Source organism: Scatophagus argus, chromosome 22 (assembly GCF_020382885.2).
Source record: "Scatophagus argus isolate fScaArg1 chromosome 22, fScaArg1.pri, whole genome shotgun sequence".
NCBI classification, from domain to species: domain Eukaryota; kingdom Metazoa; phylum Chordata; class Actinopteri; family Scatophagidae; genus Scatophagus; species Scatophagus argus.
Window position 1 is genome coordinate 3,114,872 of NC_058514.1, and position 26,505 is coordinate 3,141,376.

A 26,505-nucleotide genomic window follows, 5' to 3' on the forward strand; every position below is an offset into this window, starting at 1 on the left:
ATTACAGCCGTGTCGGACATGCAGGTGCCATGAGAATAACAATAAGAGGAAAATTTTGCATGCAAAACTTCTAAAGACCTTTAAAGATATGAAGTATGAAATGATTAAATTGTAGGTCGGCCCCACAGGGCCTGTCCAGCTTTGAATTCTTCGACGAGAGCAACGTTTGACGTAGTCTGGAGGGACGTGTTTTATGTCAGCCTTCCAAGTTTGGGACGGCAAGTAACTGCCTCAAAAGTTTCTGCAAGGGGCATATCAAAGCTAACCAACTGTGTATCCATATTAGGTTCAGGCTAACATTCGGCTCAGTCCTGCTCTTCACTGGATGTGAAGGCAGGTGAACACATCAGTTAGATCCTCATCCTGCAACCCTTTACTACTGCAGTGTTGAAAAGTGACAAGATACTGTCTGACAGCACAACAACTATGCTAGCTATGCAGCAGCTAAGTTTGTCAGAGTAAAAACCATGTGATCTTTACTTTCTCGTTATTATACTCAGACTGTGAGGACTGCAGTTCAAAGCTCCCTATGCCATGACAACACAGAAATATCACAGCTGATACACACCACATTTCAAATCAAAAAATTAATTCTGCAAAAAAAACAAAATATCTTGCCTGGACAAAACTGCACTGCATGTGGTCTACGCGGTTATAAATCAGATATTTAAAATAAACTTTTATAAGACGCTGGTTGAACATGCTTTCCCCGGTTGGGTAACCATGTGGTGGAGACAGCGAGGAGGAGGAGGTCGTGAAAAGACAGCAGCAGAAATGATCTAACTGGAATTGGGATTTTCACACCTCTGCAGGCCTGGAGTCTGAGCTCTGAGCTACTGTGATCAAGCTATCTCTGCTGCTGCAGAAGCAGGACACGAAGACCGAGGGGTGAGGTGGGGTGGGTGGAGGCTGGATGACGACACAGAGATGGAGAAGAGAGCTGAAGAGGGATAGTGGAGTGGAGAGGTGAGACAGTAGAAATGTGAGAGGGATTTGTTCGCTACTTTTGGGGAAAGTAAGAGACAGAAGATGGCAGACAGAGACACTGCGTTTTATATTCAGTTTTGTCAGGACAAGCTTTATTAGTCTGAACGTTTATGAGCTAACGTTCTGAAAGAAGTCTGTTAGCCTAGAAGAACAGAACAATCCAACAGTGTTTTGAAGGGGGTTTTGCTACAGCGCAAACTCCCTGAGCAGCATACTTTACATTACATATTTATGTATGATAAATGTCGACTATAAGCTCTGTATTTACTCCAGCGAATACAACTAGAAACATCACTGCACGCCGAGAGCACTGACAAACCAGCTCGCTCTATTGCTTTGACCTTTTAGTACAGCTGGTGTCTTAGTGTGTGTCTGTGTGTGTGTGTGTGTGTGTCTGTGTGTGTGTGTGTGTGTGTGTGTGTGCGCGCGTGCTGCAGTTCCACCCCCATGTGGCCACAGGCAGGAGCTGTGGTTCTCATAAAGTCCACCTTGTGATTAATGGAAGAACAACACTCTGCAGTCGACACACACACCTGTACGCACACAGCCTACACTCACGAGTGTAACTTATACAGTGCGAGCTTTGCGGGTTGCACCTGCACACACATATGCATGCGATGCAGGCAAACGACAAACGTGCGCACACGCAGACCAGCATGTGAGATGCATCCTGTGTTCATATGTCGGTGCGTTTATTTTTGAATGTGGAAAAATTGTGGGGCTTGAAAACCTGCGCTTAACCCCACTTTGTTTGGATGCTTTCTGATGAATGGAATCAAAACTATTATTATTAATTATTCTGTTTCACGAGGAACGTTTTAAGTAAGCAAGGACATCTTTTGGGCCTTTGAGTTGCATGTGAAGGTTTGACTGCGTGTCAAGTCAAGGTAAAGACATGACAGTGATTGACATGTTTTGGGTCTCAGTCTGTGTTTCATGCCCGAGGCTTACCTGTGGCCATCTTCCCGTCAGCTGCCGCAGGCCCATCGGGGATGACGCTCTTGACCTGCAGGAATTCGTCGGGCTCGTCCCCTCCGATGATAGTGAAGCCAAAGCCCATGTTGCTCTTCTGGAGCGATGTGGACAAGAAACTGCCTTTGAGCTGAGTGGGGTCCCGCGTGAACAGCGGCTTCTCTACAAAGGACACATAGGAAAAGCAAATTAACCAAACACAGATGCGAACACATTGTGCGCCTTATAGCAAAGACTGAAAGGACCTCAAAGCTGGTGCAGGGCAGTGCTCACAGGGTGGAGGGCTATGGGTAAAGCTTATCCAGAGAGACATGGGTGTAGCCACAGGAAAACTGGCAGGGTATGATCTTAGCTGCAAAACAGCAAATCTGGACAGAGGTGGGTCTGTGGTGCTGAAAGATGCAGGTGTGGGTTCAATGGTTTTGGCTCCCGTGCAAGGTGCAAACATCCCTCCTGGTACACCCCAAAGTGCTAAACTTAGATCCTGTTCCTCTCCTCCCATGCTGGGTTAAAGAGGGCAGAAGGGGTGCAGAGAGCATCAGTGGTGCGGGTCTTCAGCGCCATCCCAAGGCTACCGAGGAAGAAGCAAAAAATTCGGCCAATGACATGCCGTCAGTCAGGGATCGCTTCCAAGAGAAGATGTTTGAGTGGGTTAAGGGAAGGACGGGGAGATTTCTGAAGGAAGGAGAGCTGGGAGATTTCTGGAGGAGGGACGCCTTGTGTAGGAATGAGAGGATCTCAGCCAACAAGCTTAGTCACACTTAACCAAGTCTCCAATCGTTTCACTTCTGAGGGAGACGTGGCTAGTGCGCTAGTTTACATACATTGTTTGCCGTCACTGGTCGAGACAAAGACAGAGCGATTACACTCTCCTGCCTGCTTATGCCAGGCGATAAGACATGGTACACGCTCGTCACACAAATCCTTCAACCGCCCCAAGGGAAAAGCTTGCTTGCGAGCTAGCATGCTTACAGTAAGTCAAACGAGCGCAGGCAGCCATGAGGGCGACAGTCAGCCTCCTTTGCTTCTCTCTTGGCCTACTTACTGACAAAGTGCCACAGGGAGAGGGGGCTACAGACAGGCTGCTCTAGCACCACGGTGCAGGCGGAGGCGTGAAGGGGCTGTTGCTGCTGCTGCTTCTGGTTGTGGTGGGGGCACATATTCATCCGCCGAGTCAGAACACGCCGCAGCGGAGAGACGTTGGCGGAGGAGGATGCAGCGTACGCGGCGGCCCTGCGACCCAGGGTTGGCGAGCGGGAGAGGTCGCCGAGGCTGTGGCAGCGCTCGGGCAGCGGGCCGACCTGAACGAGGGGGGATCTGGGGAGGGTGGCACAGGGGCTGGCATCCTCCACTGGCACCGAGGTTTGGAGGGAAACAGAGGAGGAGGAGGAGGAGGAGGAAGGGGGTAAAGGTGGGGAGAGGGAGGAGAGAGAGCCTCACTGGAACTGGACTCAGAGCGCTGGATAACTGTTTTACTATAAAAACAAACCTCCACATCACCAGTCCACACAGCGTTTAGCAGCACATCCTGCTGCTGTGTCTGGGCGAGACTTAGCGCTGGAATCAGGTAGCAACACACTGGTCATTAAACAAAACAGTGAATCACTTTTAAACCCACGTGGGCAGAAGCATTATTTATATGGTGCTCCTCTCAATGCCTCACTGAGGCTTGAGAGTGAATGTGATGTTGTAACTTCCTGTCCGTCAACACCGAAAACAGTCCCGTTCCAGTCTGCACGTTGCTGTGGTGCTCACAGCAACCACCGCGCGTGTGCATCACGTTTCTCCTGAAGTAAACGTGGGAAAAGTGGAAAGCGTTTTGCACATCTTACATTAACTTAAGACGGTCAGTTCATATTAAATGGCTTGATGTAACTGTTGGTTGCTCAGTTCTGATTATGTTCATGTTGTATCACAAGCCTGGATAAGATGGCGTGTATCTATTTGGATTTCTCAAATATTTACAGAACGTATGTTGTCGTTGATTTATGAATTACGTTGTTTTTTGGGGGATTTTTGCACACACAGCTCTCTGGATGTGGCTTATCTGAAGAGCTGCCTTGTTAGTCTGTCGCTGTATGCATAAAACAACAATAAAAACTTCATCCTTATAAAGAAGTAGCTCTCACTCTTGAAATTATTGAGTGCTATTTAATCATTTCCATAATTCTGTGAGACACTGAAGGTGCCCCATCACACCTACAAAGTCAGACGACAATAGTTGCTGTCAGTTGCTCCAATAAACTCACAGATTTGGCTGAACAGCTGGACTGCTGATGGGAAATGACGGGTTTTGTAACTAGACGTGCAATTGTTTCTTCATGAATGTAATCCACTTTTTGATTGGATCCATTTACATCAACTGTGTCTTAACTTTCAAAAGACTTCAAGGGTTGTGGCGAAACACAAAAGCTGCAACACATCAACATTTGAAGCTAATAAGGGACTTTCTGAGCTGACAAACTGATAGCAGTTTTGGCAGGAAACTGAAAGGGTTGACGTGTGACTGATTTGGTAGCACTCAGCAATGCTGACTTAAATATTTTCTCTACAAACAAACAGACAGATAATGAATACGAACACATTCCATAACGATGGGAAACAAATGGATTTTGTCCTTTAAAAGCCAGGATGCCAGAGCAGTGGTCTTACCTCTGTAGATGGTGGGAAGGGGCAGGGAGGACAGACCCTGGCTTTGCATCTGCTGCTGCTGCTGGAGTCTCCTTTTAGCCTCCAGGACTGGGTTCTCAAACTGGGTCCTTCTATTTATATGGCTACGATGATAAGAAAATAGTAAAGAAAAAAAAAAAAAGCAGCAGAGATTTCAGATTTCACACCATCCTGCTGGAACTCAGCCGCCCTCTCAGCAAAGATCAGATCTAGAAATCCTGGCACCACGGCGGCTATCGCCAGGGTGATTAATTAAATGGCCGGCCCTCCTCATTATGTAACAGAGCTGCAGAACGGCTTTGCTGAGTGAAAAAGAACAAATGGCCGATTCTGGGCTTTTCTTCTAACATTCAGCACATCTTACAAGCAGAATTATGTGAATCGGTGGCTGGGAGGAAACCTACACATGAAACAGAGATTTCCTTTAACGTCCCACGTCGGTCTTAATTTAGTTTGCAGGGGGTGGGGGGGATACAGTCAATGACTACAAAAACTGTAATTTGCCAGTGTGAAATAATTAGTCATCATTAGATACTTCCCTCACTCTTTCAGGCTGCATTGTGCTCTCACGTAAACACGTCTTTCTCTCCTTATCTTTTAATGAACACCCCAGGATCGCGATGCTAATTACAGAGCAGCTTGATTATATTTTTTACATAGTTGCATAATCTCAAGGTCTGGCAACTTCTTTCATGATGTTTACGTGACGAGAAAAGCAAGAGCACAGGACAGGCATCTCGACCGGCAAGCCGAGTGTCGCTCTGGAGGTTTTCTTAAGCAAAGCCAAGTGACTCTCCCTCCTGCCTGGCTAAAAATGGAGCACAGAGCATCCAGCCAAAGAAATGACACCTCTGAACAGGGAGGGGACTTGCAGTTCAATACGGGAGGACTGAGCGCCGCAGCAGTGGACGTGTGGATGCACGGCCACGCAGAATGCAGAGAGAGAGAGAGACGCTAATCTCTGCTCATGAGCTAATCTGCAGATGTGGATGCAGCACGAATGATTCAGACTGAGGGACAATGTGGAAATATGGATAAGCACACACAGATAAATAAGATACCCCCCCCCACTCCCAAAACAAACAGTGAGCCGTCAGGATGCAGACAAAAAGGGAGCAGGGCTTCCTGGCTGCAGCCTGCTCCTAATAAATATGATTAATACAGCACCGGCGGGCTTCACCGAAAATCAAAAGCAAGCCATTACATATTAAAGATGTACCCGACTTACTCGACATAGTAGCTGCCATAAATGGGGTCATCGATTTTCTCCCAGCCGTATGGAAGCTCTGGAAGGAAAAAAGCAAAGGGAGACAACGATAATGAAGGCCTTGTTTACTCAATGAACTTGCAACAGCACATTGATCTCACATGAAAAGGTCTTTGTGGCAGAGTCATCTTCTGACATCTGTTCACGGTCGGTAGGTAATTACTGTGCTTTCTTGCAGTTTCATGCAGTACATGTGTTCTCATGTTCGCAGTTGTATGCATGATGCAGGAGAACCACATTATTATTTGGTCTTGGTTTCTTGTTCTGATGTTCTTTTAATGACATTCAGGGCGGGTGACGTGGCTCGACTTGAGTAAAACCTGAGAAAAACTTTTGCTTGAAACTCTCTGCACTCTGAGTTCCTCACTGGTTGTGATTATATTGTGAGGCTCGTAAATTTGCTCTTCTGATTGCTCTTCTGAAATTATCCCCCCCCCCCACCAATTTCACACCTTCAGATTTGTAGTGAACATGTCTTGCAACTGGATTTTTCAGCAGAACAAAAAATAATGAAGGGCTTATTCATTAAATGCTGCAGTGTATTGCTGAAAACATGAAAACATCTTTGCAGCCGAATTAGTTTAGAGCATCGTTTTACTGTCAGTAACTACCAAGACGCTGCAATAACATGTTAGCTGAAGGGATTGCTGTTCTTTCTCAACGGGCCGTACGTTCAAGCTTGTAAATAAATCTGAAATCTTATCTTTTATAAAATTACAAACGCGACGAGACACGCGTCAAAACTTTCCCGTGTGTTTTCTCAGCGGCTTGTCACACTGACTGCTTTAAAGAGGCCTCTGGCTCTTTAAAGCTGCGCATCAAATGCATCCCTCTTCAAGAAAAAGTTACAAAAATAAAACCAAATATTGATAGATCCAGTGGTTGAAATTACATCAGTGAAATATTTATGCTGTGCATCTTTTCTGCGCTGTAAATATTGTGTTTTGATGTGGGAACTGTGCATAGGAAAGCAGCTCCAACCAGAACGAGCACAAACCCTGAGGAGGGGGGCTGAACTTTCACCGTTTCCTCGTCTGTGTTGGTGTTTAACACTTTGGCTCCAAGAGAAGCTGAGGAGTGAACGCAACAACCGACAAACAGCACGCGACAGCCAATTACTGACGAGCGACAGACAAATCAAAAGCCAAAAGTGTTGTGAGAAGAATTCGACTGATAACATCAAAGTGTGAATGTCAGCGCTCAAACTGTGGATTTACTGTTTTAAAAAGACTGAATTATCAGGTATGCACCATGAGACGGCATCAAGTTTTCACTGCTTCCTCTTCCTGTGAGGCAAGTCGAGCTGCCATTAAGCTGGCATAATTTTAGAGGAAGAGATGTTTTATTTTATTTATTTTTATTTGCTTATTTATTTATTTATTTTATTTAACCTTTTCAAACAAATTAATACCTGAATTCTTAAGTGTTTTCATTTTTGTTTTCGGTCATGCTGTGAACAACAAAGTACCTCAGAATGACTCACACCATACTAATCCACAACTACAACATGCCGGATTGAAAAACAAAAGCTGTAAGCACCAAGAATGAGAGTCTCTGTGTTCTGCACAGCATGCTAACAGCTACAATGTGAACATGCTGTAACTTTAACATTTAACAGTAGTTTAAACCGTTGGCACGCTAACAGCAGCTAACTGGTTGCTGGTGCTTTCACTGCGCACAGTGAAAGTCTGACCTGCTGGTGGCACTGGACGATAAGCAACATGACCACGAAAGGTGTAAGAATTTATCCCCTCAGGACCCTGAATATCTGAAGCATGTTTTACACCAATCCAGTCATGGAGACTTTTAACTCCAAACTACACACGACCTCACAAACAAACTCACTGCAACACCATCGACATCATAATGAAGGCACACCAACGTCTCCACTTCCTGCGACGGCTGAAGCGGGCTGGACTGGATCCCTCAGTCCTCACCTCCTTCTATAGATGTGCAGCGAAGAGCATCCTCACCTCCCGCATCACCGTGTGGCACAGCCGCCTCAACGGTGAGGATCGGCCCAGAGAAGCGTCGGCTGCAGCCTCCCCGCCATCACTGACATTTACACCAGCGGGTGCATTAAGAAAGCCTGAGGTGTCACGCACACCCAGCACACGGCCTGTCCGTCCTCTTCCATCCCATCAGGCGGAAGGCTACGCAGCATCCGGACAAAAACCACCAGACTGTGTAACAGCTATTTTCCAGATGCTGTAAGACTGATAAACTGCACACCCCTGAGCCTCACTGCACTATAAGACACCAACATATTACACACCTTACCTGAACGCTGCTGCTACTGCTGTTACAATCAACACAATATGCTTCTCAGGACATAACATTTTTCCTTTCGAAACTATTTTTATTACCTTGTTTATTTTTTATCTTATTTACTGGTACTGTTGTCTTACTTTATTAATATCATCTTGCTGCTAAACCAGACCCAGAGTGTTTCATCTCGACGTGGCTACGCGTGGAAATAAAGAATCTTGAATCTTGAAATGGTGGCACTACAGGAAGCTCAGCAAAGCTTCATCCTGCGGGAGCCAACACAGTCTGTACAGAAGTTCACATCAATCCATCCAATAGTTGTTGAGATATTTAAGTCTGGACCGAAGTGCTGGATTGATGGACCGACACTGCTGTCCATGAAAGCCGCACCGCTTGACTAACAAGTACCTGCTCGAACAGGTTTAACTTGGCCTCTGACGCACTGCAAGGTCATAGATATTTCTGCACTCTCACTCTCTTTTGTTCCCACCGATCAAAGCTGATCTTCTTCAAACCCCTGACAGTCAATCAGTCACACCGGACAGGAATTTGGGATTTGCCCTCCACTCCTTCTCCTCTCTTCAGCTCCCCGACAGAACATAGCTCTCGTCTGGAAGGAGTTTCCCCATTCGCTTTCCAGGATATGAGCAATTAGCATTTAAAGCACATTCCCAAACGGAGTCTCCAGAGTTACCATATAACAGCGCGATTGTTCAAAAGTGCAAGAGCCTCCCGCTGATATAGCATCCAGCACAGAGCTCGGGGACACTTTGTTCCAGAGCAGCTCGGCTTACAATCAGACCAGCTTTGATTAGTGACAACGCAAAGTTAATCAGGATGAGAGCGGAGATAACAGCAGAGCAAAGTGCTTGTGAATCAGAAAGGGAAGCAACCAGAGGGAGCGCTAAAGCACCTCGGGCTTCCGAGGACCCTGCAGCTGGCGGAGGCCACGGCTGCAGCTTGTGAGATTCACAAACGATATAATACACTGGCATGGTCATGCACGTTTATTCTTACCGCTTGGCCTAGTTTACAGACTCAACAGATTTCTGTGCAAGCTCCCATCCCTCCAAGTCCTCCCACGCCGAGCAGAAATATCAAAACAACGCTGGCGCAGTGCTCGTGCACGTGCCATATGCTTCTCTGAACCCCTGCCCCCCTCCCCATCCCCTCAAAACAAATTATTAAACTTTCAGTAGGACGCACTATTTTTTCCCTGCACGCTCACTAAAATGCATTACCACACACACTCACACACGGTTGTGAGCGATACAACGGAGGGCTGCGAGCAGGTCGACAGCCCACGAGAATACCTCCTGCGAACGCTGCAACATTCCTGAGTCCCATCTCCACTCATTAAATATGAAAGAGTGTTTCATGTTCTCACCTTCACTGGGAGCCACACGCAAATACACTTACACACACATTATGTTACTTACTTTACACACACGCGCACACACACTCGCCCTCCACACACAGTCACAGAAATGCAGGAGATCAAAGAGCTGTCGTGTAGCTCAGCAGTCTGCCACTGAAAAGATTTTCTATTAAAACGTCCACCGGAGAGGCCGCAGGAAGCCAGAAACATCTCTGCTTTCACAGGAAGGGAGAAGGAGAAGACAAACTCCACAAAGCACATGACACTTAGAGGATAATTCTGGTTTACTTCAACCCGGGTCTTATTTTTGCCTATTGTTTCTGTCCGGTAACAATAACAACACTGTGGCCAGTCAAATGTAAGGCTAAAATCTGGGACCCACACGATTGTTTTGGTCTTATTTAGTGGCTGTGGATGTTGTACATTTCACTTGCAGCTTGATTTTTAAAATAAGGGAGTAATATCCACAATATTACTCCCTGTTATTTTAAAAATCAAAAAGCACGCTTTGCTGCTACAGCTTTTCTTGACCTGAACAGCAGCTTCTGCAGACTGTTGCCGTCTGATCGTAGACTTTATGACTCTTCTCTCCCGACGCCATCTTTTAGAACTGACCATTACGTGTAATTGCTACTCGTGGTCAGCAGAAGTTAAAATCCCGCTTTAAAGGAGTCTGTGTGGGGTTATGCTGCAGTGCCTCACACGCACACACACACACACACACACACACACACACACACACACACACACACACACACACACACACACACACAGTGAAATGCTGTTACTTTCACTGAGCAGTGTGTTGATCAATGCTCAGCTCAGGAGGATTGTCTTTTTGCTCGCTCTCTTTTGTTTGGCTCCACTGAGCGCTCTATATAACCTCTCTGTCAGCAACCTGCAACGGGCTGCTTACTGCTCGGGACAAGGAGAGAGACAGAGTGAGTGTGTGTGTGTGTGTGTGTGCGTGTGTGTGCGTGTGTGTGCGTGCGTGTGCTTACACCACATAAAGCCGACACTGCTTATCGCTGCCGTGCTGCATGGGTCGAGGCAGGAAATGTCAAGCAAGTGTGAAATTTTTAGGTAGGAGTTCTTACGATGGAGGCCCAAAGTGAAGGGAGAAACGTTTGCGATCGTTAGTGACGCCACCACAACATCCATCCTGTTGCAGTCGCAGGATGAGAACCACTTACTTTATTCCATCTTTTGAGCAAAAATTAAAATGCTTTCCTGCTGGATGTACTGCACAGTGTTGGGTCTCAGTCGAGTGAGTGAGTTTACTGGCTGATTTCTGCTGGTCAGGACAGGCCCATAGTCCACTGGTCAAGCTTTTAGCAGCACTGAAAGAACACACGTTTAGCGACACATTCTAATGAAATATACAACACAAAAGCTCCTGCGGCGGTGCAGACTCCACTGCTGCAAAGTCCGTTCTTTTCGTTCTTTATGTGTGCAGTCAAATCTAAATTATCCAAACCTCAAACTGGAAACTAAGCTGAAAAGTCTCTGAAATGCCACTACAGACGGAGAAAATGTGACAACTTATGATACTGGCATTAATTAAGCGAGCTCTCTGAAATGTCAATGAATTCAAAGATATATATATTTGAAGGTACAATAATTATAATTTTCATATGCCGAAACACAAAATGACCTTAAGGATCTGCATTGAATTTTATATATAGACTTGAATTCTGCATCAGAATAGAAAATGCACAGTGCACACAGGCCAAATGATTTCTTCTTTGATTAAACCGTATTAGAATATCTTAAAGAAATTCAGATTTATCACTCACCAGAGCAATTTAACAGAGATTTAGCACAGTTTTCCTATAATACTGGTGCAACCATGCAGACTGTCGTGAAAAAGATCAAAACTGGCGCAGCAGAACCAGAGATATCGTCTTTTTTTCACTCACACATCACTCTAGCCTCCAATACCCACAATTCAACTTCACTGCCAACATTTGGTCAGAGGTTTGGGTGTGTTATGTCAGCAGTGGCCTCGAGCAGAAATGAGAAGCAGGTTGGAGTTCTGGTCAGCTCGCTCCTTTGTTCAGCGGATGTTAAACAGTCGTGTGTTGCTTCTAATTTATTCTTCGGCAAAAGGTCCCGCTGCGTTGTTTTAAGGCTCTGAGTGGATTCCTGTTGCTCTCAGTGAAGCGTAATCTGCACAGAGAGCAGTTTAAACAGATGTCCCTCAGATGGGCTGGGAAATAAAATCAAGGAATCAATGAATAAAAACACTGAAATAAAAAATATCTTTGGTTCGGTGAACGTCTGCTGTCTGTCAGTTTGTCGGACGGACGGAGGCGCTGGATGCAGGAGAGGATTGAATAGTACTGTCTCCATGGCGACGTGATTAACACTCGTCAATCACGCACACCGCGACAAAATATGACAGCTTCAGTAACACATGAAAATTCTCCAGGTGTGTGCACGACACTTTGTTTCCTGTCAAAAATCTGTCAGTTCTATCGTACGACACTCATCATCGCCCGACCATAAATCAGGCCCATTAAAGAAAAATCTCCAGGCCTCGAGTCTAAGTTGGTTTATTCTGTTTCTCAAAGCCAAACAAACTTCACACGGCATTGAATCGGACAGAATCAAAAGAACTCAATGGAAAAATGACATTGTTTTTAGAGGATGAAGTCTGTTGCACGTAGTTTGATGTCTCAAGCTTATTATTTGTCACGTCTGATCTCGTTAGCACGGAGCTGTAATGCAGATGAAGGCAGCAGACCTCACAAGGTGAAATAAGGCATTAAATGCAGGCATTGTGCGTTTGTGTTGCAGGGACACAACCTGCTGCCCGCTTGCCCGACTGAACATTAATATGGCCAGAGTGATAAATAATGGTGTTTGTAGAAAAATGAAGCCATTTATTTTATGATTATCTGGGGTTGCAGGTCCACTGTGAAGATCAGCAGGAATTTTTACAGGTGGGAACCTCAGCTAACCTGAAAGATCTAACAGCACCTACAGTGAACACAACCAAGTACTTTCTGATGCTCTCCTTGAGTCGTCGTCATTCTCACCAACCATATTATTTTTTTATAAAAAAACCACCGATAACTTAAAGGGAGCTAAAGTTTCTGCTTGTGACTCAGACGTTATGTTTTCAGAGAGGCAGAAAGTGCTGGCGAAGAGAACTCATGAACCCGGCTGCTTCTCCACCCACCCAGTTTGAGCGCTGATAAGAACGTCCCGCCTGTCACAATCAAAAGCGCAGCCGTCAAAGTTGCTAAGAAAAGGGACGCTGTGTGCTTTGTGGCAAGCTAACTGGCCCTGTCAGGTGCAATATTTTCTGAGGCTCGCTGAGCATGTCGATGGATAAAGCGCGATTTGTCTGAGGAAAAAAATATCACTTGCAAGATGGGCGAATTAGCTCCTACTGTTTGCACATCAGGGTGGACTGTGGTGGAGACTAAGAGGTTGTTTAAAGGAAAAAGGCTGCACAGCTTGATTATCTTGTGAGTGAGTCACAGAAACCAGAATTAATGGAGTTTTTGACCACTCATTCAGAAACAAAACCATGGAGGTACATCCATGACAAGCACACGGCACTGATTGTCTACATGAATGCGTCTTTGGACCTTTAAAACGCTGCATCGGTCGTACTTCAGTGTAGGACCACAGTCCACAGTGAATCAGCTGGAACGGCCGTAAACCACACAGGGGCATGTGCTTCTCATAGAAAAATAAAAAATAAACAAGGGAAAGAAGGTGTGCACTATACAGACAAACGTATCCAGACACACCTCTTTATGGGGCTGTGTTTCAGGGTTTGGGCTCGGCCCCTGACTTCCAGTGAAGGGAAATCTTAATGCTTCAGCACACCAAGACATTTTGGACAATGCTATGCTTCCAACTTTGTGGCAACAGTTTGTTGAAGGCCCTTTTCTATTCCAGCATGACTGAGCCCCAGTGCACAAAGCAAAGCTCCATAAAGACATGGTTGGATGAGTTTGGTGTGGAAGAACTTGACTGGCCCACACAGAGTCCTGACCTCAACCCCATCCAACACCTTTGGGATGAACTGGAACGGAGATTGTGAGCCAGGCCTTTTGGTCCAACATCAGTGTGTGACCTCACAAATGCTCTACTGCATGAATGGGCACAAATTCCCACAGAAACACTCCAACATGTTGTGGAAAGCCTTCACAGAAGAGTGGAAGCTGTCAGAGCTGCAAAGCTGTCTGTGCGTGTAAAATGCAATGTCTCTGTTGGTGTAATGGTGCACTGTCCCAATACTTTTGTACATATATTGTATTTGTCAGACCTGTGCAGTGAAGGTACTGTTTATTATTCACTTTACTTATGAAGACTTGTTGCTTGCCCTTCTTGCAATGAATTTTGTTATGCGTGTGTGTTTCTGCCACCACATTATCAACGTGCTAAGGATGCGGGCGTAGCTGTCAGCGCGTCATATGGCCGAGGATCTGTTTAAAGTGTGATGAAAATGCACCAGCTGGGACTCGGTTCGACATCACAGACCGACTGACATCAACAACGAGCGCAATTTCTGTCTGTCAGAAGATGATTAACCAGCCAACACACCTCCATTGTGACGGGGTCAGTCAACGCTTCATGCCGAGGCTTTCACGGCAAATCAGTCAATGGCGTCACTTGCTGGCAACAGCGTTCTCCTCCTTGCATTGTGCTTTGTTTCAATAAGCTGCTGTTTTTCCCCACCAAATGCACCTGTGCTGTGGAGAAACGTGTGTCCTCGCCTTCCCTCCACCCTTCGGTCCCACAATAGTTCAGGGCCAGAATAAAAATGAGGAAAAAAACAAACAAAAAAAACAACCCCAAACACTCAGAAGCTTGTAGCTTATCAGGACATTCCAGGAACAGAAGGAGACGTACTGAACTGTGACCTGGCACCTCTTTTGCCTCCAAACTTCTGGTATATTTGGTTGGCTGTGAGTGGAAAAACTCTTACAGCTGCACACAAAAACCACACACATACTTCCTCCTCGTCTTCCTCGCGTCTGCAGAATCGCTCTGCTTAAGCATCTCCTCGTCCCTGTGGAGTCAGGAGTGCAGCGCAGACAGGGCCACTTTGTCAGACAACTTTTTGTTCGCTGTTAAATAGGATGATTATGCAAAGTAGCTCCGTTTTATAACAGCCTCCCGGTGCTGTTGATGCTGAGATAAAATCACGTGTTAAAGTTGAATCAGCAAATTTCTCACTCAAATCAAAAGACATATGAGTCAAACGTTGGACAAGATGATTTTACTGAACGTTAGCTTTCCTTGTAAAATACGGACGAAATCACACAGTGTGTGTAAGACAACTATATAAGAGTCGAGATTATTTAATTAATAAATCAACAGAAAGCTAATCAGCGACACTTTTGGTAATCAAGTTCATTTCTCAGATGTGAACATTTGCAGCTGTAACATCTGCATATCCGAACGCTTCCACTTGTGCTCCGGGACAGATCACAACAAGCATCTTTTAATTTTAAGTATAGAAAATAAGCAGATGAGAATTAGCACTGCGTACAAACACGACTCAACCTTTTGCAACTCACCGCTCACTTCTGACCATCTGAGGACCGCCTTTCCGACATGATAAGAGGGTTTCACCGCGCTCGACACCGAGGGCTTGTGGCAACACTTTCGGCTCACTGTTTCATTCCAAAACCTGATCCATTCTGTCACTGCACTGGAGGGAATGTAGCAGGATAACATGTTGTCTCCGCCTGATCTGTCATTGTTAACGCTGATATTTGATTTTACATATGGGAACTCTTGAGCACACAGTATGGTTTCATTCATTGAAAGAAAGGCTCAGTAATTTCTTCGAAACAGCGGTTTGTAGGAAACATTACTTCCCAGGGACTATTTTTAGCGGTGGATTAATACACATTTGTTGCTCTGGTGTGTATTTACAGCAGCAGAATGGTGTGTCGCCTCAAAATAGACTGCGGCGTCTCTGTTCATGAAGGAACATGTCATCAGGTGTGTGTGTGTGTGTGTGTGTGTGTGTGTGTGTGTGTGTGTGTGTGCCGCTGTTGTGCCCGACTGTGGCTCAGAGAAACGAGCTGCAGTGCTCGAGGCCTTGGCTACACAAGCAGCACTTGTTAGTAGGATCGATTCAGTGCTGGTTTTGGTCTTTTCATGGGATTTAGTGACAATAAGCAAAACACAGAATATTGCAAACCTCATCTTTTAACAGTAAAACATTCAATTTAAGATCTAACTTCAAGCATCTCGATGTTAAGATGCTGAATCTGATACTGTGGTCTGGACTTTATATTGATTTGTTACCCAGCTTATATCAATTTGCTTGGATGCAAGTTAAAACACACACACACACACACACACCTGCCACACAGTCTTTCAAATCCTCGTTCCAATCTCCAGGCCTCAGGCACGCTCTGCTGGGGATGTTCTCAAAATACACCCATCAATCATTGTGCAGACAGCGTCAGCCCCTCCCCGCTACACCACCGCGACTGCTGCAGGAGTCTCAAGGTGAAGGAGGGCGCTGCGTCCCTCCGTCTGTAATAACTCACCTGTAGGACTGCACAAACCCCTGTGGACAGGACAGAGTGTGTGTGTGCGTGCTCACATTCAGGGTCCACTGGAATAACTTCTCGCGTCCCCTCAAAACAATCACAAAATCTGTCTCTAAGATCCTGCTGAGCTGGCTAAAAAGGGACAACAGCGTGGACAGGAGAGAGAGATTACACTTCCCGGGCTGGAGGAGCTTCGCCTCGTGGCATCCATCTGGACGGAGGTGACGGAGTATTGGAGGAACGCATAAACACACACTCAGGGTGGTGTTTTTGTACTGCAGACGTGAGAAAAAGCAAAAACGAGCAAAAACACGAGCCGTGAGAGAACTGGAAGGCTGTGAAGCCGGCGAGAGACGATAATAACTTGCTCTCCTTGCCTGTGACCAGAATGTAATTACATGTCTAGATTTGGTGCTTTCTGTTTTCACACGAGGGCCATCTGCTGGGAGGCTGGGAGTCGAGCGACGAAGGACGCTCTAACACGATTAAAATCCTTCAAACCTGAGAATCACCAAAGTTTGAATCCATCTCTGCGTCTGCCCTCATTCATGTAATGTGCAACCGGTGATGTGTGTGCTTAGCATTTCGGGAAAGGGACTCGCCGTTGTCTGATGAAACATGTTGTAAAGAGTGACGAAAAACGTCTTACGGCTTCGTCTGATTCAAATTCACTTATTGGAGGGGGGGTTCAATACCTGCTTTAGCATACCTGAGGTGACAAACAGGCTGAATAAGTAAAGAATCATGTGAGACAACACTCAGCCCACTCAGTTTCCTTTTTGGCCAGCCAAGGAATATTTTGGCAGGACAGGATACAACAAAACACACACAAAAAAACCTTTAAGAGGGTGAGAGTGGTGGGTGGGGGGGGGGGGGGGGGGGGGGGGGGGGGGGGGATAAAAGGAAACAGCGAGCTTCTGCAAAGAGCCTGTCCTAATTCCTCTACCAAAACAAAAGGAGGAGACGGGAGGACAAGGAGGGAGGGAGGGACAAAGATGGATATGGAGGTGAGAAAGACGGAGGCAGAAGGAGAACGCGAGGAGAGAGGCAGAGAGAAACACAGAGCGAGTTATGTAACTACAAGGCGTCTGTGATGTCAACTGCTGTGTCTTCAGCGGAGCCGACGCCGCTTTGAACACGCGAGGATGAGAGCGCCGAGCCTGACGCTCGGTTCTCGCCAGGCTCTGACAGAACCCGTGTCGGGTCTGCGTGTTGCAGCTCACTTTAAACATGAGAGGGAACAAGTTGTGTAGACCAGCGGTGAAAACATTTACTCTAGTACTGCGCTTATCAATACATTTTAGAGGCGCTTTAGTTGAGTATTTCCATTTTATGCTACTTTATTCTTCTGTTCCACCACACGTCAGACGGAAATATTTGTTATGCGATATAATCTTACAGACCAAAGAAACAGCACATGGCTTTATGAGTTAAAGCTGGGCTGGGTACTTTGTTCAGCGCCACCTTAACTGATGGAAATCATGACCACAGCTGTCACGTTAACACCTGGAACAGACTGAAAATGAAACATTCTTTACATTTTAAGTAAATGGTGCTGATTAAACCTTGCGTTTAGAGGCTACTTTTCACTGCAGGACTTTTATTATTAGGGGAGTATTTTGTGGTATGACAGACCTAAATACTTCTGGCACATTTGGTCACTGCTGTGTACGCTTCCCTCTCCTCCTCCTCCTCCTCCTCCTCCTCCTCTCAGTCTGCTGTCCCGTCACAGCTCACAGACTCCACCCTGTGATCCTGTTAGTGCTTATCAGAGCATGGCTCAGGTCCAAACACAGAAACACACACACACCTACCTTTTTCCACCAATCAATACCAAATTTACAGAGGCAGCTTTTCTCCCCCCTAACTGAGCTCAGCTCTCAGGGGCGGCTGGTACCACCAGGCTGTGGATGTTTGGAGCGAACAAAACCCTTCTCATATGGCCGCTTGCACAAACCCCCTTAAACCGGATACACATTTAAAGGTACTGAAACACTTGCACAAACTGAAAATCCAACTTGCAGTTACTCCTTCTGCCGACATACACAGATTATTTTGGTCCTGATATTTAAAAGAAGCACATGCTGAATAAATGAGTAAATACAGAGAACAAACTGAGGACTGGTGGAACTGATTGATCGTGTCACTAAAAACACCTAGCCGTCTCTGAGTAGAGGAAATCTTGCACTCTGTGCTCAGACACTGTGGTGCTTTAAGCTAAATGCTAACATTACCATGCTCAAAATAACTATGCTAACATGCTGCTTTTGCAAGGTCAAGTCAAAATCACGCTCCTGAGATAGTTCAGTCTGCAGGTCTCAATAGACAGGCTGTCATCCCCAGAGCCACAGTGCTAGCAAAGCTAATGTTCTGCTGTTATTTTGACAAAAAAGCACAATGAAGAAAAAGCAAAACCGTTACTGGAATCCTGAAACACCACTGGATGAATTCATTTCCAGACTGTCAACACCTGAACACGATCGAGCTGGTCCAACTTGAGCCACTCGTGACACTCAAATTACAATTATCTACTGGCCGAACAACCGAACGTCTGTCTACTCGCTTACATCCCTGCAGCCACCAGTAGGCACTACATCCCCTTCAGCTGAGCCTAACTGGATTAGTCACCCAACCAGATCAATAACCGTCCTCACAAATTACAGCACAGCTCCTCTTCATGTGGAAGGTCCCCGGTGGATAAAAAGGATTTGAATTGCTGCAGATGAAAGCGCAATCACGTTTTAACTAATTCCTCACAGGGTTCTCTGTCTTTGTTTCTGTGTCATTTCATCATCTCGGAGAACTTTCGCCCTTGAATGTCCTGTGGATTGTACGAAAAATGGGAAATTTGGCGACCACGGCGAATTTCTTTTGAATCAAATGTGAGATCGGGACGGTGATGTGAAAGGTGTCAACAGGAAGTAGCCCCCGTGTTTAATGTCACCAGACACTGTGCAAATGTTTTCAGACCAGGTGCCATTTCTCCGTCTCTCACTCTATCTTGCTGCAGTCAAACGGTATCTGCAAACACCTCTAAACATTTATTTTATCCAGCTCAGCTGCTTTCACTGCTTTTCAGCAGTGGTGTCTAAAGACTATTTCTGGAACTCAGTTAACTGACAGGTTACAGGTACATAAAACTAATCATCATTTGTCAATTGTTTGATAATTGTAATTTACCAAACAAGAAGGCTAATCCAGCCATGCTAGTCTGTGAAGATGTACTTGCATGCATAATTGGTACTTTGAGCTAAATGCTAAATATCAGCATGCTAACACACTGATATTTAGCAAGTATAATGCTGTCGAATGCTAGTTCGACATGCTAACATTCGCTAATTAGCACTACACATAAAAGTACAGCTGAGTTTAGCTTTTTAACACATTTCATGGAACGAGGACGTCTTGTTCTCTGCGATTTATTTTGCTTCTCCTTTTTTGTTAGTATGGTTTTGCTGTTTGATTCCGTAGAACAGTTCAGTTTATATCATTCTGGCCTTGGAGACCCTGACGCATTAATTACTCCTGTTTCAGCTGGTTTATCTCTGTTAATCACTTTTCTGTAGACAAATGTTCTTCATTGTTATGCTTAAAAGTCAGCAGCCTCTTCCTGTTTGATTTGGTTCCATTTTTGCAACGCTTTCGGTTAAACTTGTCTTGTTTCAGCCCAAGACATTTCAAAGATTGTAACATAGCCCTTACTCACCGGAGGTAAGAGCACACAAGGCAGGTCAACAGAACAGAAAAGCGATCTGAAAACGCTCTTTGACCCACGAGTACACTTGTTTGTCTGTCTCTCTGTCTGCATGCGAGTGCCAAATGTATTTATAGAGAAACTTTATCCTTGAGTGTACCAGGAAAACGCACACAAACACCCCGCCGCCCTCGCAGCATGAGCACACACCAAACAGCTCTCACAGACGCACACTCAAAGAAAGCAGCTGTCATTTCTCATTGGTTGTCTCTGTCCATCTCCGAATCCAGTCCTCAGCTCCGCTGCCTCCCTGTCTATAACTCGGGTGATAAATCTCGTCTGAGTCGCACACATAAAGAGAAGACGAACGGGGAAGTGAGGAGGGAAGGTGAAGGCGAAGAGATAGATGAGACACTCGTATATATGAACGCTCGTCTATAAACGCTCGTCTATAAACGCTCGCCACATTGACATTCATCCCTCTCCTTTCTTTTTGGTGTGTGTGTGTGTGTGTGTGCGTGTGTGTGGGCGGCTGAAGGACACTCCACCTCTCTCTCGGCTGAGAATAAAGAAGTCTTTGTAACCTCCAGTCCCCCTGGACCTGGGCTTTAAACACACATATAACAGGGTTTCCTATCCACAGGTACTGGGGGTTAACACACACACACACACACATCCCGACACTGTCACCATGCGATGCTGACAAAATAAAACCCTTACGCTGGCGCACAAAAATCAGAAACTGTTCCTTCCAGGAGCTGAAGTCTCGGGTGAATCTGCATCTCGTCAGATCAACAGGCACGGTTTAACTCTTGTAAAATTGATGCTCTGGGGAAGTTGTGTAATTAAAATGAATGAGCTCGAGGAGGAGAACGGAAGATAGAGATGCAGTACTCACCATCCTCTTTGCATTCCTCGGGCGGCTTTGCCTTCTTGGCTAGCCTCGGGTCCAGCCACGATGTTGTCTTGGTGTTGTGGCTGTGAAGAGACGACAGAGAGCGAGTGAGAGGGAGTGTGATAGATGGCGAGAGAGAGGAGACTTGGCAGAAAGAGAGAAGGAGGTTGGTGGATTCTTAATTCAGCCGGAGATTCATTTCAGACAGGAAAGATGAGACTCCCTTGCGTGCCTGCCTCTAAAAAAAGTGACGAGAAAGACGGAGGGAGGGGGAGGGGGGGCTTTAGGTTAACAAAATGGCAATCAATACTTTTAATTCGCTTACTTAGCAGGCAGAGCAGAGATGGGGCAGAAAGGGGTGGAGGGGTGACGGAGGGAGTGATGGAGGGGAACAGCTGTGGGTTTGGCAGATTCATCCACAGCCTCGGGCAGAAAGCTGGATGTAGATCAGATATGATGCTGTGCCAGGGAAACTCGATGCATCTCCACAGCTCATCTGAAGCTCTGGAGCCACAATGGCCTCCCTTCATGGTGACAGTAGGGGAGGGGGGGAGGTGTGCAGGGGAGGCAAGTGTGAGCAGTAAAAAAAACCAAAAAAACCCCAAAAAACTGAAGTGAGAATACGGGAGGAAGAGGATGCAGTAAAGAGGCCTCCTTGTACCTTTGATCTTTGATCTTCGATACGTATTTCCTACAAGAAATTTAGTTGCAAGTAGGCGTTAAAGGCACAGAGGATGGGAAAACAGAAACCTAAATAATAAAAGTAAGTCAAACATGAAAGCCATGTAGAATATGGATCACGCAGTTTTAGCAATTTAAAAAAAAAAAAAAAAAACAACACAAAAAACATAAAGATAAACAACACAACGAGTCTACATCCGTGCTAGCAGCTCTGCCAGGCCGTATTTGCGCTAAATGCTAACTTCACAGTGAAACACTCACGTCCCACCCCCCTACAGGACTTCACACATACACCCTCCCCCGTCCAGCCGCATACACACAAACAGCATACCATAGACTGACACTAAGTGCACTTTATCTACCTCATGTGTATTTTGTACTTATATACAATTATATATTTTTATATTTTTTTTCTTAAGTGTGCAATTTTAATTTGCTGCTGCTATTTATAGGTGTGCTTTTAAGCCGAGACTCTGCACAAAATTTCGTTATGCTTGCATAATGACAATAAAGACTCTTGAATCTTGAATCTTAGCATGCTGACAGCCGCTAATTAGCTCTAAACTGGACAAACTGAAGTGACCAGATGATGGGATGAAAAGCTAAGGGATCACCAGAGCTATTAGAGTGGATCCTCATGGAGGAACATGAAGGACTAAAACAAATTTCACGGTAATCCGTCCAATATTTGTCCTGAGCTTCAGCTCAAAACTAAACATCAGCCTCACGCTGTTGAGATACGTCAGTGGAAACTTTGACCTGTTGGTGGTGTCCATTTTGCTCTGCATTCTGGTTTCTCCTTCCTCCTTCGCTTCCTCTCTTGGTCTCACGCATTTAACTCTTTTCTTTGCTCTTCCTTCCTCTTTACTATTGCCATTTTTTTCATATGAATACCTCTCACCTTGGCTATTTTTAATCACTATCACTTTCTTTTCCTTCCATCGCCATCCTTCTGTTCCTCACCTCAGCCGTCTCACTTCAAGGGCTGTAGGTAAACGAGCTGAACTCGTATGGAGGCCAATCAAAGGGAAGCATCTTCTTGGCAAACGCTTTCTCTTTGGCACGGCATCACATACGCCCAGACAGAAAACTTGCAGCTACAAATCCAGTGGGCTGACTGCATTCGTTGTGTAATGTGCTTGATGGCTGTGGGAGCGTGAGGTTTCTGTGCTTTTTGGGGGGAGGAGACGTACGTCGACTCGTCTGCAGTGGAGGGAATTTAAAGTCTGTTTCTGTGGATACGAAGAGGCAACAAGATGAGCCTGGCTGGATGACAAGAGCATCACCGCCGTCTCGTTTCTTGGTGTGGTGTTGCTGCGCAGCTTCTGGCAGTTTGTGATGCGTTCAAGCGTGCTGGGATTCAGTCAGTGCTGCGGAGAAATTTGGCCTAATGACTGTAACGATCTATCGATGCAATCAAAACTTTAAGTAATGGCGTAATAATTTCATGTTGCATGATTCCCACGTCCACATGCATGCACATACAATTCCCTCACCACCACCACAGAAAAACCCACACAGCAGCTCCATTATTCTGCTGTAAGAAAGACTCACCTCCGCGGTTTTACTGCAGCTGTAAAAAGCTAACAACTCCAATGAATTAAACCTCAGAGCTTGTTTAAGAGAGTTCTGTGTAGCAAGGTATTTCTGGGGACCCCTAAATCTCATTAAACCACCAAGCACCAATTACATGTCCGTGTGTGTGTGTGTCTTTCTGTGATAAATATACAGAATTAAATTCAGATGCTACGTAGTTCTAATCTAGCCATTCAGGCTCAGCTAAATTTTGTTACGGTGGAGTGTAAATACAAACTCACTGGATGGCAGGGTCCAGTTCTAAGCACACTACCTACAATCTGGTCAAATTGCATTTTCAGCATTCCTTCTGAAATGAACTTTAAGAACACCTGAGTGACTTAAATATCTGGTTTTCATCAGTGACAAGTTGAATGAGAGGCCTGCATCAGCGTTAGAGGTTACCGTGACACTTACTCTATGAAGTAGACCTCTCCTTTCTCGGTGTATGCCATTTCCCAGTTGTCTGGCAGTGGCCCTAACTCGTCGTTCTCCTCTGGTTTGGGCGCTGTGATTTTCGGGGACAGTCCGTCATCTTTGGGTGCCTCGGTCAGGACCTCCGCTGGGTTGCTCTGCGGGGCGAGGTCCCCCGAAGCGTCCGTGCTCTTGTCCTCATGCTCGCTCGACTCTGAGGTGAGAACAGGGCAGGAGGAGTCAGGCACGACATTCTTGCTCAGGGGAGGTGAAGCGAGGAAAAGCAGACGTGTGAGGCGGGGATGAGAGATTGACTGAGAGCCAGGGTTAGCGAGGAGACAAGCAAAAGACAAAGCAAAGAACCATCAGGAAGAAGGTGAGGGGAAATGGTGACGTAGGGGAAAGAGACGAGCGAGATGAAGGCAAGAGAGGGAATGACTGAGGTTACCGACATGAATAAAGCAGGAGAGACTATGGAGATTGAGAGAGGAGCTGGCTGTGATGTCCTACTTTATGGTGTGCATGGAACAAAGAGAAAGAGATGGCGTGGTGTGCGAGTGCTGCCCCCGGAGGACGGCTGGTGGAGGGAAGTGGAGAGGGGGACAAACGAGACCGGGGACTCAGAGATGGGATCTATGGTGGGGGGGGGGCTATCTGCTTAGATCACAGAGCCTGTGGTGCTCTATCGATTCCCCTTCAGCTCTCCCGGCCGGCCCACACTCTGTCCATCTACAGAGACGAAACTCCTCCTGAGCCGAGCGCCGCAGCTCACTTTAGCATCCAGCATGGCTCACTGCACAGCCCAGAGCACCAAGTTATCGAGCATCTCAACAGCGCCGATTGGAATCAGTTAGAAACCTTTCCTGTCCCTGCATTTTGGTCTGAGCTCACAGGGGTGCGTTCAATGTCTGCATCATTTAGAGGAAATGAAGATAACAACTGGATGCTGGGATTTTTCCAGTTACAGAACTTTTAACTCCCGTAACCCTGATACGGCTGAGGAGCGACCGTGTCTCTGCCATGAGGACCCTTAAAGCTTTGGAATAATCGACCTGAGAGGATTTTAAACCTCCTCTGGAAGGCCAACTATATAAAATGGCTTTCATGTCGTTACTGTTGCGGCTTTGAAAAACCGTTTACGGTAAAAAACTGTTTATATGATCATTTCGTACATTTAATTCAGCATCTTTACATTTCCAGTTTTGTCTTACTTTTATCTGATTTGTTGCAAGAAATCAGCTAATTCTGTATTTTGTATTTTTCTTTCTTCTCATGGCGTTAAGCACTTCGGAAGCATTTAGAAAGACGCCATATCCTACCTTCTCTGAGCTCCTTGTGGTAGGGAAACCAAAATCTCATCCTTTTACCAAACTTCCTCCTCTCAGAACTCCACCTTTAACACTTCCTTAAAGATTGTACATATCATTTTTTTTTTTAAAAAAAGCGATTATACATAAGAATAAGTGTTGGCACCGGTGTTCGGGTTCAGTGCCCGAACACTTTGACTGTCCCTGCTGTTCTGCCTGCTGTGAGCGACTCGGCTGTCCTGAGGCCATAAAACCAGCTTAGAAAGTCACAGGACCACAGCATGGGTTTGGATTTGGAATCACAAAAATCAAACTCATAAAGGCTCCTTTATGATGGTCTTATCATGTGATCATGGGATACATTCAAAGGGTTTCTGTGTGCATGTGTGTGTGTGTGTGCATATCCGGATTGCAATGCACACAATATAAAAAATACATTCAGGCGGGATTCAGTAAATAACTTATTCTGAATGTTGTTGCCTGCACAAAGAAAAGTGTGTATCTGGCATTTCGCGACTGAAGACAACCTCAAGAGGTTCGGCCTTGTTGTGTGCTATGTTAAATATTTTTTTCTGCCCGTTCTCTGAATTTACAAAGAGGATGGTTCGGACGAGGCTGATTCGCAAGTGAGAGAAAACACTTAATATTGATTTCTAAAGAGCCTGAAGGCTCCTGTTGAGTTGGAGAGCAATATATGTGTGTGCGCCCTCCGGCTATCTGTGCTGAGACAGTGCTCAGTAATGATGCTTAATGAATTATTTCCTATCCTCGAGAGCAAAGGCGCTAATGCTTTAATCATAAACAGCTTGGACTGCAGGGGTAATCACTGACTGGGAGACTGAATTATAATTCACAGTTAACATATCGGGTCATAGAACGCCACACGAAGATGTTTGTGTGACCAATTAAAAGCGATCATCCGCTATGCAATCGCTTTCAAAGAAATGCATGTAAAAGCAGGCCATTACTGCGCCTGTTGCCAGGCGAGCCCGTTGCTATGACTCAAACAAGACGTTCGCCTCCTGCACGTCAGCCTGACCCGCGGCGGGACCTCAGACCCCGGCTGTCACGACGAGGCTTCTGGCTCAAACCACCTCTGCCTCTCCGCCTGTGGAGGTTGTTGTCGGGACTGACCTGGGGTGACAGCGACACCGTTGCCGTTGACGATGGGTCTCTCCTCCTCCTCTTCCTCGGGGGGCTCGATGCTGGCCTTTTCCATGTTGCTGACAGACTTGTTACGCTTCCTCTTGCCCTCGGAGGTGGGTCTGGCGCCCGGCAGCAGCTGATCCGTTACATTTAGCAGCAGAGCGCTGGGCTCAGCCGGAGGCTTCGGGGTGCCGTAAAAGTTATCTGGGACAAAGAGGAGGAAGAAACATTCAGACAAAAATCATTTTTACGGAACAAAACCTTACATCTTGTATCGTAAATACAGCACATCTCAAGGGATGGAAACGTCTGAAATAGACTAAAATATCTCCTTGACTACTGGATTGACTGCTTGTGCAGACTTTCATTGTCCCCAGAGGACGAACCCTAAGCACCACCAAGAGGTTAGCTAATTAGCAATGTTAGAATGCAATCAACAGAGAACATGGAGATAAATTCAATGTGTATCACAAAAGAGAGAAGAAAAAGAGAGTAAAAATAAAGCAAAGACGCCCACAGAGTAAAGAAAGCAGGGTGGACAGTCGTGACACCACAGCACCGGCGACATGGATGATGAGGTGGTGTAGAGGCCAGCTGATCTATGACACACAAGACAGGAGTTTAAGACCACCAGTTATGTGGACCAACAGTTAGGATTTGTACACTCTGACGTGCGCACACCTCTGACACACACCTCGTCTTGAGGCATTTTTGGGGG

General features: G+C 45.9%; 1 protein-coding gene across 13 annotated transcripts in view; it reads right to left on the reverse strand.

Moving 5' to 3' along the window:
- magi2a (membrane associated guanylate kinase, WW and PDZ domain containing 2a) overlaps positions 1-26,505 on the reverse strand; it is a 215,331-nt gene that overhangs the window by 37,450 nt on the left and 151,376 nt on the right. For all 13 annotated transcript variants that reach the window (XM_046379314.1, XM_046379311.1, XM_046379308.1 and 10 more), the window contains 6 exons: positions 25,776-25,991; positions 23,338-23,548; positions 20,668-20,747; positions 5,858-5,915; positions 4,612-4,733; positions 1,939-2,121 (listed from right to left, as the gene is read on the reverse strand). In XM_046379314.1, coding sequence (XP_046235270.1) covers positions 1,939-2,121; positions 4,612-4,733; positions 5,858-5,915; positions 20,668-20,747; positions 23,338-23,548; positions 25,776-25,991 — 870 coding nt within the window. The remainder of the gene's footprint in view (positions 1-1,938; positions 2,122-4,611; positions 4,734-5,857; positions 5,916-20,667; positions 20,748-23,337; positions 23,549-25,775; positions 25,992-26,505) is intronic.